The sequence below is a fragment of the Magnolia sinica genome, chromosome 2, assembly GCF_029962835.1.
Source record: "Magnolia sinica isolate HGM2019 chromosome 2, MsV1, whole genome shotgun sequence".
Taxonomy (NCBI): Eukaryota; Viridiplantae; Streptophyta; class Magnoliopsida; order Magnoliales; family Magnoliaceae; genus Magnolia; species Magnolia sinica.
Window position 1 is genome coordinate 25,417,943 of NC_080574.1, and position 10,829 is coordinate 25,428,771.

General features: G+C 38.6%; 1 protein-coding gene across 2 annotated transcripts in view; it reads right to left on the reverse strand.

The window, feature by feature from the left end:
- Nucleotides 1–9,036, reverse strand: part of LOC131236726 (uncharacterized) — a 30,364-nt gene extending 21,328 nt beyond the window's left edge. For both annotated transcript variants that reach the window (XR_009166861.1, XM_058234112.1), the window contains exons 1-4: nt 8,645–9,036; nt 3,621–3,795; nt 2,880–3,038; nt 2,456–2,552 (exon numbers count right to left, since the gene is read on the reverse strand). Coding sequence is in view for 1 of the 2 variants with exons in the window: in XM_058234112.1 (XP_058090095.1) it covers nt 2,456–2,552; nt 2,880–3,038; nt 3,621–3,795; nt 8,645–8,940 (727 nt within the window). In the remaining variant the exon portion in view is untranslated. The remainder of the gene's footprint in view (nt 1–2,455; nt 2,553–2,879; nt 3,039–3,620; nt 3,796–8,644) is intronic.
- Nucleotides 9,037–10,829: the final 1,793 nt, after the last annotated feature.

The following is a 10,829-nucleotide window of genomic DNA, read 5'->3' on the forward strand; positions in this document are numbered from 1 at the left end:
GAAAATCCGTGGTTTCATTCGCCTCCCTCCCCACATGCTGGAAAGAAGGCTGAAGGGAGAGAGCCCCAAAGCTTCCAAAACCAGGCCAGCGACTCAGGTTGTCCCTGATCTCAGCCCACCTATAAAATCACGTACCCAGTCTCTGTTTGTCAAGCTCAGGTGACACATTGTCCTACTTTCTTGTTAGTTTCTGTGTAATCTGGACATGGAGACGTGTCTCAATAATGGGCAAAATGCATCAGATGCATTTTTTAACAATAGTTACCCGAAACGGGGAGCGGGAACTGGTCTCAAGAAGAGTTCCCAATACATTTTCTTTTCTTTTTTTATAAACCCATTTTCATCTTTTCTTCCGAGGTAACTTAGGAAGAACCAAATAGGATTGAAGGGGACTTCCGACGATTGGTTCTCATGTATGAAGAAAATTGAGCTGAATACACATATAGGTAAGAAAAGTTTGTGAATTCAGAATAAATAAATACTTGAACATAAATTACTGTGATTGTGTTTTAGGATTTTAAACTATAGCTGCACATTGTTCAGGTGCTTCTTTACTTTTGAATTGATCTACATGTACAAAAGATTAAAGTTATGGGTTCTTATCTTTTGTATGTCTCATGACGTAGCATTTGGTTCCTCAAGAGGCATGGTTTTGATTTGTGAATATCGGTATCAGCTTAGCCGAAAAACGATATGATACAGGCATCACATTATGGTATCAGCCTGTATCGGTTGAAAAAAATATATATTTAACCAAAGATTTATGGAAAAAAAAAAAGCAGAAAAGGAGAAACTATGAGATATAAAAGAATCCACCACTTTTTGTATTGTGGACATGTATATAATGGTGTATCCGACCTTTCTTTTATAATAATGTTGTCCGTCGGCTTGACTTATTCAAAGTTAACCAAATGGGCCATAATTGAACACGAACCAAACATGATTTGGTGAATTAAGGCCCAATTCATTGAAATACAACAAAACGAGGGTTAGAACAAACAAAAACAAAGTGATGGTTTACCCTTTTCTGATTTTTCACATATCTTTTATATGTTGAATCCCATCCAACTTCGATTTGTTGAATCCCATCCAAATCTTTTATATTATCCCCAAATTAAGCCTAGATCTAGTCTAAAATGACTTCTCCTCCATGGTTTAAATGAAAAAGAAGATAAAATTTTTGAAAAACAAAATTCAAATTTGGGCCTTTATGGCCGTATCACATGCCCGATACAAGTCAATTCAGCCCTGTATCATGTATCATATTCAGCCGATATAGATACGAGGTGCCCGTATTGATATTTCAATTCATACTCAAAGGTCCACACTAACCCTTCCATTTTAGCAAAGCATCCAATTCTAGCTATTGCCTTTTATTTGTTAATTTGTTATATTATTTAGTTTTTAACACTCTAACTAGGTATCTTTCATAAGCACTTGAAAGTTGAAATTAAAGGCCTGGACCTAGCATGCAAATACCATTTTACATCACATATAATCCAAGTAGCAGTATGGAGCCACAATGCCACAGAAACTTGGTTTGTTCGTGCCCATGCCTAAAAGTAGCATAGCCTTGCTATCTCTCTTGGCTATGTGGATCATAGGGATGCATTCTAGAATAGCTAAGCACTCCCAAAATTTTTGCAAAACCTCTTCATAGTGCAAAATTCAAACTCATCTTCAACCTAGTCATTCTATTTGACGAGCCACCTTATCCTTAGCTAAGGGCCTGTTTGGTTTTCCAATTTCCAGTGTAATTCAGAGTAAATGAGCCTTCATTGCCATTTTAGGGTGTTTGTTTAAGAGGGAAGTATGGCACAAAAATCTATAGTGAAATACAAAAGTAAACGGGTAAAGGAAAATGTAATCAGTACATTTTTGCACTATAGAATTACCATTTTTCCAATGATGGCCCTCAAAGCAAACAATGGTAGAATGTAATCATTGCAGTCGAATGTAAGTGGTACACAATTACATGGTAAGTAATCATTGCCCATTTTCAGTCAACAACTGTTATAATTGGAAAAACCAAACACCCCCTAAAAGTAAAATGGTGGAGAAAACAATAAAACAAAGATGATTCATCACAAAACATCCAGCTAGAGACTCATCAACAACACATGCAAGGCAGTCATTTAAGTCTTGAGAGTTGAGTTATATGAGGTTATGTCAGAAATGCTTTGAGATTTTCTTTTATATTAAATGCATTTCTACTGTTATATATTTGGGAGACTTCAGTAGGTCTGCTTAATATCTGAATTGCTATAAATAAAATCATTACAATATGCACTCCCCTATCACTTTCCATTCAAATCAGGCATCTTCCATTTGTAATATTTGAATAGGTTATTGAGCCTTACAATTTAATACGTAAGCAATATTCTAGAATTTTGAATTTCCAAGAAATTTTTGATAAAGAAGCTAGAGAATAGGCACCACAAAGAGTCAAACTAACCTGAAACGTTTCTCCTTGCAACTTCTTGAGCACAACGCTTGCGCTCTTCTAAACTGGATCCTCCAACAATGGCTCCCAAAATAGTTCCTCCGCCTGCCTAAATTATTTAAAATAAAAACAACATCATGTCATTTATTTCAAAATAATTATAAGATGCATGAGGAGAACACAAAACATGACCACATAGTGCAACATAGTGATGCTCTTATCAAGGCCTTAAAGCAATTGAATGTGCAGTACACGAGAACAGAAATAAATAATGCTGTAGCAAAACGAATAAAATTTTAACATGGAGATTCTTAAACCACCAGAATCTCTAGCTCATAAGTCATACCCATTAACACCACATCTTAAAATATGCACAGAACAAATAAAATATGAATACCACTTGAAACAAGGGACGAAAAGCATTAACATTACATACTGGGTCCAAAGAAATGCACTCATCAAGCCAAAGCACGGTTCGATCAACAGAGGTCATGTTCCTTTTCTCAGAAACCCAAGCAGGCACTTCATCAGCCAAACTGGCCCACAGGTCTGGCTTTAAAGAAGATATCAATTCCATGTACTGTGCAGGCTTCACCTGAAAAACAGAAAAGAAGTCAGACAATAGTTATCAGCATCATCTAAGCCTTATTCCAATAATTGGGGTCAGCTACATGAATCCTATTCCGCCATTACACCCTCTCAAGGACCATAACATCACTTAGACCATAGGTCATCAAGTCTTAGCTCCTTCTACCAGTGAACATCCAGAATGGTGCAGGAACCCTTGCCTACTTCTCACAAGTCACAACAACCAGGTGTTGTTGTGGCATGTCACTTCCGGGGGACGCCCTAGCCAACCCTTGGTCATTTCTCACTGCACCTAGGTTCCAATGCAGCGTGTTGCTTACAGGGAATGCCCTAGTATGAGTTTGGAATGCCATACAGTTTGCATTCATGATTGCAGTTATGGCATAAGTTTGGCACCGGGTGCCAACCTGATGCAACCCTCCTCTTTATCTGGGCAAGGGACAAGCAATGAGAGCACAAATCTCCCATAGGCGCTACATAATAGACTATTGCATAGGTTGATTATAACCAAGTGCTATCTAATAGTCTATTACATAGGTGATTACAATCAACGTGTTAGTAATAATACAAAACCATGCATGAACAATACCAGTCGGCGACCACAAGTTGTCTCAAAAGAAGCTCCAAGTTTATTGGTGTTTTCATAATTGGGAAGGCAAACGATAGAATCTCTTGCTGCTGCTATGAACCCATACTCGTGCAAACCCATCATCTTGTGCAAACCTCCAATATTTGAAATAGTTTTGGGCGAAGGGCACTCTAAGCTGCAAAAACATCCAAAACTCACTTATAATAGAAATTGCATGAATTGGGCAGACCACAAACAAGTCTAGAATTGCAGTGGAGTCATGATGATATTTGTTTGGAGATATCAAATTGCAGGTGACAATGACCATTTTGAAAGTATAAAGGCCTCTACTTTATCATCAAGGATTTCAGAAGGTTGCAACAAAATATAAGCCCGTCTAATTGGCCATGCCAGCCAAGAGGCCGAATTAAGAGAGATACAGCTTGATACATAGACAGAAGGTGAACATTCCACCCAATATCAATGATGTGTAGGCAGGATCTTCTCTCACTAAGCATATCACTTAGCAAAGAAAGCATCTAATTTAGTCAACAGAGATAATATGAGGCTGCCCACCTTTACGCTATAATAAGGATCTTGGGATGTCAGAAGCGGGCCCCGATTGTAATCATGAGAAGGATTTCTGGTGTTAATTAGGATGGTTATTTGGATTGCAGAAAGTCAAGCACATGATTCTAAATTTTATAGTAGATGATGCCTCTACCCCATGTAAAGGAAGAATCAATTTATGAGGGTCAAATGCAATACAAAAGCCAAATATCATAAGCATTTCCTCATGCAATTGTGCCAATATGATGTGTTCTTGGGGGTACTATATCTCTATTGATGTTTATCTAACTATGGATATACACATCAATCATCATCGCCACCACCACCACCACCATCATACCTTGTCCCAACTATTTGGCTTTGGTTTTATGAATCATGTTTAGGGGTGCAAATGGGTTGGAATGACCTGACGGTTTGTTGGACCCAACCAGGATTCAAAATTGGAGCTACTGAGCTCGGTATGGATCCAACATGCCACCCTGATTATCAACTGGTTGTCTAGGACCTCTTATAGTTGACCTAACCAGACTTGTCCTGAAGCTGACTGCCAAATGTGTTAGGATCGTTTGGACCACCCAACCTGATCACAACCAGACCCTTCAATTAAGGTATAAGGGAATTAACTAAGATTTAAAAACCTACTAAAAGAAAACATGTGGTAGGGTGCTTAAGAAGCAATCCACATTAAACAGGGAACTAGAAATTAGGCGAATCAACTTAGACCGAACCCATAGAGGATTGGTCCTCTTGCTTTTGGTCTAGATTCCATCCCACCTAGCTTATTTGGAATTGGACCCAACCAACACAATTATGGATTGAGTTTAGGGGATGAAACCCAGGCCTGATCATTAAATGGCTCAAGTATGGAAGTCACTCGACCTGATCCAACCCATATGCACCTGTAATCATGTTCTACTAATCATTCTCATTTAAGGCCCTATCCTCAATAACGCACAAACCTTCATATGCCTTCTCACCACCCCAATCCAAGTCCTTGTAGGTCTCCCCTCATTCTTCTTTCAGGCCCTTGAATCCTAATCAAAGTTCCCCCATGGACTTGTCTCCAGCTTTTTGTAAAAACCTAGATATACAAACTATAAGGAGAAAACATGTAATTTCCTATGAACAAGTCTTTTTTTCTTTAACAAACAATCAAACATGTTGACACAGATTGCACTCCACCTGAGAGGATCTGAAAGTTAGAGGACCAAAAATATCAACTTAAAGTTGCTATCTAGAACTCGACATTAGGTCATCCTCACCTGGTGTTACCCAGTAACTCATCCACAACAATGATGTTTATGGTTAATGTAGTCATGAAGAAATCTTCTGCAACAAAATCCAACAATGTTGGGTAGTAACAAATTGTCTTTTCTCTGGGTATTTAGACAATCACTTCCAAAAACAATAGTTCATGAATTGCGTTATTTATTTCTCCTTCATAGGTAGTTCATTGACCCCATCTACTGCAAGTAATCAATCTTCTACTTTTAGGTTTGTTTCCTAAACAACTAGGAAACAAAATGCCAATGAATCAAGAGGGCACATGACAACAATCCTTAAGGAACAGTGAGAAATTAACTCATAGTTGTCTAGTTTGAGCATGTGCAATGAAGACTGGAGACAACTCTAGTAAGGAGGGAAGCTTTAAAAAGGATGAAAGGAAGACCTAAAAGGACTTTGATCAAGGTCGTGAGAAGCGAGGAACATCCAGTTAACTTACCAATGATATGGCCTTAAAAATTATTGGCAAAATAGGATTCCTGAAGGCGAATCCAAATACATGGGACAAGGCTACGGCCTACGGAAACAATTATGATGATATGGTTGGTTGCACATAGCAAGACGGGTTGTAATTACCAAACTCAAAAGGCAAGAATGTTTGTAGAGAAATTGTGTATCATGATGTCAAGTCACTATAAATAGAGAGTTAAAATGGGTTCAAGTCCAACTTATTTAGAAATAGAGAGTAAAACATCTAGTGTGTGTTTGGACACATGGATTCCATTTGGATTCCTATGGATAATATAATGATTGCCCAATAATAATTTACATGGTCACAGTAGAAATAGGATTCCAAAAATGGGATGCCTATTTGGGTAGCAAGGGGAATCCTCAATTTAATTAGATAACATTCACCTTGTTTCTTGTGCTAGAGAATTCTGACCATGGGTAAGAGAACCGATTACTCTATGAAACTCACGTATCTAAACCGGTGTTTCAAATAGCACGCGTGGCGTAGCACTGCGTAACATAGCTAAATAGCGTAAATCCCTTGTAGCATACGCTACAAGGGTTGTAGCATATACTACATTTTTTAAAAAGTTTTGTTTGTTAAAATTTGTGTAAAACTCACATTATAAAAAAAAAAAAAACCTAATATATAAAGTTAAAACCAAATTTTTCTTTGTCTATTTTCACTTAAAATGGTGGTCATCCTTTGTTAAAGTTGGTATCAAACTCACACGCTAAAAAACTTTAAAACAACTTAAAAGAAAAATGATTTAGAAAACCCCTCTTTGTATAGATGACATCTGTATTGTACTTCATACTCTTAACTAGTGGGATTTTTATTTCTTTTCATACTTGTGGGTTGTGGCTTGTGGTTTTCAATTAGACATTATTAATTAAAGTGGGTTGCTCAGAAAAATGTTGATGTGATAATTATTTGATTTGGTTTATGACTTTATATATGTAGATTGGCTTTTGATAAATTATAATTAATAACTTGTTTGAACACGCTTATACTTGAAAAACGAATCATCTTTTAGGCATTTTTATATTTTTTTTGCTTTTTTTTCTTTTTTTTACTATTTATCATATTCATCATATTTTTAAATTAAAAAATAAGATGTATTATGTAGTGTATGCTATACACTACGCAATTTATGCCTCACGCTATAGAGGGCTAAATACTACGCAACATGCTACCACTATTTAAAACACTCATCTAAACAGCCCAACTGTCTAGTCAGTGGAAAACAATTTCCATTTCTGCATGGATTCCATCTATCCAAGCATGCCCTATGGTACATTAAAGTATCACGCGAGCAGTACTAGCGTCCATTGTATAGGAAGGAGGCCAACCGCCACCCACAGCTCATCGTCCATTGTATAGGAAGGAGGCCAACTGCCACCCACAGCTCATTGATCACCCTTGTTATGCGCATCATAATTCTGCATGAAGGGTGCACAATTTAAGGGTCGTTTGGATGCCTGAGAGTTTTGTAAAATGTAACTTACTAACCTATAAGTTACTTATTGGTGGTGTTTGGGGGAAGAAACTTACAGATAAGTTACTCTCAACCAGTAATAAAGTCTCAGGTAAATCTGAAAGAAAAGTTACAGGGGAAAATGCCATATTTTTGCTTACAAGGGGCTTTCTTACAGGTTAACGGATTCTTTTTTTTAATTTGGAAAAGGAAGGGGGAAACGCAATTGAGTGAAGACACCCATTCATGGGCATTGAAGGAACCACCAGCCGTCTCCAGCATCTACCTCAACTTCAGGGTCGCTTTGACCCCACATTAGCTCTAGCAGAGAGGTATGTAAATCCCACCTAAGAATCAGCCCAACTATTCATATAGATGGGCTTAACAAAATGGCATGCCTTGTGCCAATCTTTCTTATGAGTCAATCAGATTTTGAAACAATTCCCTACTCTAAGCTTTGCTTAGTATAAATATACATCTTCTTACATGTAATTAACTTACAGGTTAGCCAAACACAAAAACCAACTTAGAAGCAAGTAACTTACAGGTAATCTTACATCCAAACAAGATTACCTGTAAGTTACTTTCACCTGTAAATCACAACTTAAAGAACTTACAGGCATCCAAATGCACCCTAAGTAGCGGTTTTAGAGTGTGACTCGCCAGGGGACCAAAAATATACTATGACTCGCCCTGTATCAGCCGTTTCAGTCATTTCCGATCCCATATCAGTGTTGTTACTCAGTTACATTTGGGACTGAAATCGATCCAACTAGGATGATGAATCATATCAGAGGATATTTAAAACCGACATGTGTACTTGAAATATCATTTCCTTACTACTTGCATGAAAACCAGATATGAAATTTTTGTTTATTGAATCTGTGAAGTGATGATATCTAATAAGGAGTGAAGGGGTACTTGAAACATGTAAAATCCATACTCGTGTTCACATAGCACACGTGCGTCAATCCAAACCGTCCAACTCATGGGACCCGCTACAGATGGAGCATGGGCCCAAAGTCGACTGCTCTAACCTCATAATGATGGAAATCAGTTCGTTGAATTTGGACCGTTGTCTACTTTTCATTTTATGGCCCAATAATCGGAGGCTCTCATTGTTCTTTAATTGTGATAATTGGGTTGATGAGCAATCCGCCGCGCGGGCCCACGAGTAGAACGGTTTGGATGGGGGGCACGTGGATGCCACGTGTAGAAATGAGAGGAGAAGGATGGAAGAGAGGAACTGCTTTTGGTACTTACAAGTGGAGAGGGCTGGTTTGAAGGAGAAGGGAATTGGGGGAAGGGAGAGAAGGGAGGAGATCCAGGGTAATGAAAACGGGCAGCCCCTTTCGGGTTGATAGAAGGAGGGATGGTGTCTCGATCGGGTTCGGGCAGCTGCCCAGGTGGAGAACGCCTGCCCGTGCTCTTCCATTGCTGCTATTACAAGCCTTCACCACGAACTTCATTTCTCTATTTTCTTCTTTCAGCGGCTGTCTTTTTACTTTTGAGTACTTGAGAAGAGAAAGAGTCCAGCAACCGGAATCTAGTAGAGCCATCTAGCACCGTACACGTGTCATGATGATATCAATCGGGTCCATTCAATTATTTGACCCAGATAGTAGAAAATGAGAATATTTCACGGGAGAATATTCAGTGCCAGTACGAAGAGGTATTCCTGATGGAAAGGAGGCGGCCGGTTGGGCGGGACGCGGTTTGGCTAGTGACGCTGCCATCAGCCAGGTGGATAGTGGCCGGTGCTATGTGGACCCTAACATGATGTATGTGTTTTATCCACGCCGTCCATACATTTTGAAAGATAATTTTAGGGCTTGATCCCAAAAATAAGGTAGATATAAATCTCAGGTGGACCACACCATTGAGAAAACAGTAGTTATTGAATGTTCACCATTAAAAACCTCCTAGGGCCCACTGTAATGGTTATTTGACATATAACCCATTGATTAGGTCATACAGACTTGGATGAAGGGAAAAAATATATATCGGTTTGATCCAAAACTTTTGTGGCCCCGAGAAGTTTTTAATGGTGGGCGTTCAATTAACACCATGTGGTTAAATTGAGATTTGGATCAACCTCATTTTTGAGCTTATTCCATAAATTGATATGAAAGAATGGATGGACGGCATGGACGAAACACATACATCATGGTGAGGCCCACAGAGACCGCTAGCCTTGGCTAGTGGCTGGATTGGCTACTCCCCCTGCGGTGGGTGCAGTGGCTGATGGTCGGTGCTCTGTGGGCCCACAAACCATCGTATTAAAGTAATTACGCAATGCAATTGATAATCTAATTGTTTTGGGATATCATCTGCCTAGTGATATTAATAGTCTAGTAACACACATGTTACACATACAACTCTTGAAACTTTTTTTAAGGATTTGAAACTCTCTTTATTGTGCCAAAACATACCAAGGGGTTTGAAATCCTCTTAAACCCTCCAAATCTAAGGTGCTGAATGACCCTAAGTGCTACACATGGATCAATGGGGTGTGTCCATGACATCCAACTCTTACGGAAGGTGACCCCACCATGGAAATTGGGTGTCCCAATATTTCAGGCTTAACTAACAATTACTTGGGCCAATTTGGAGATGTTTGAATGGTTCTCAATTGTTGTATGAGTCCGATCCTTTGCTTGCCAAAAGTAGAAAAATCCTACTTCTTGCAATCTAATGAGACCACATTATCATTCACACTCCATTTAATATAGCAGTGCTGAAATTGTCAGTGATAATGTGGACCAATTAGGATGCAGGCAGGCAAAGAATCTGAATCTTGTTTTATACGGTATAGCTTGCTTAATGATTGGATAAACCTGATTTTTAGAGCACCATTGTCATCATGGTTGTAGTTCAGGTTGTCACATCTAGCTTCTGGGCTTGTTTGGCCTGCCTTGAGCTAGACTTGGACTAGAGTATCAAGACTTGAGTGTCGGGCTCAGATCAAGCCTGTTTTTAAATTAAGTTAGGATTGGAATAAATGTCCAAAAACTTTTGACCCGGCCTAATCCATTAGCTTTTTAAAAAATTTGAATTTTAACGTATCTTTTTTTTTAATTTTTTGTTTAAATCTCCTTTTCAAATGATAAACTGTCTTTTCCTCCTTTAAAAAAATATTAAATGTGTTTCTCTTAATGCTTATCTGACACCCCTATTTGTGATCATGCAATTTCTATGGTGTATGTCATATATACATGACACCGTGGGTTCCACCACATAAACCAGTGAACAACCATTCAAAATCTTCACATTCGCACAGTGGCCCACATGATGGGACTAGCCTAATTTTCAGGTCATCCAATATTCATGAGGGGTGACTTTGTAGGCATAATGTGCAAGTTGCCTACTATCAGGTCCACATGAAGTTCTTGCAGTCAGAAACTACCTGTGGTCCACATGAAATATCTTTAAGAAATCCACCTGTACA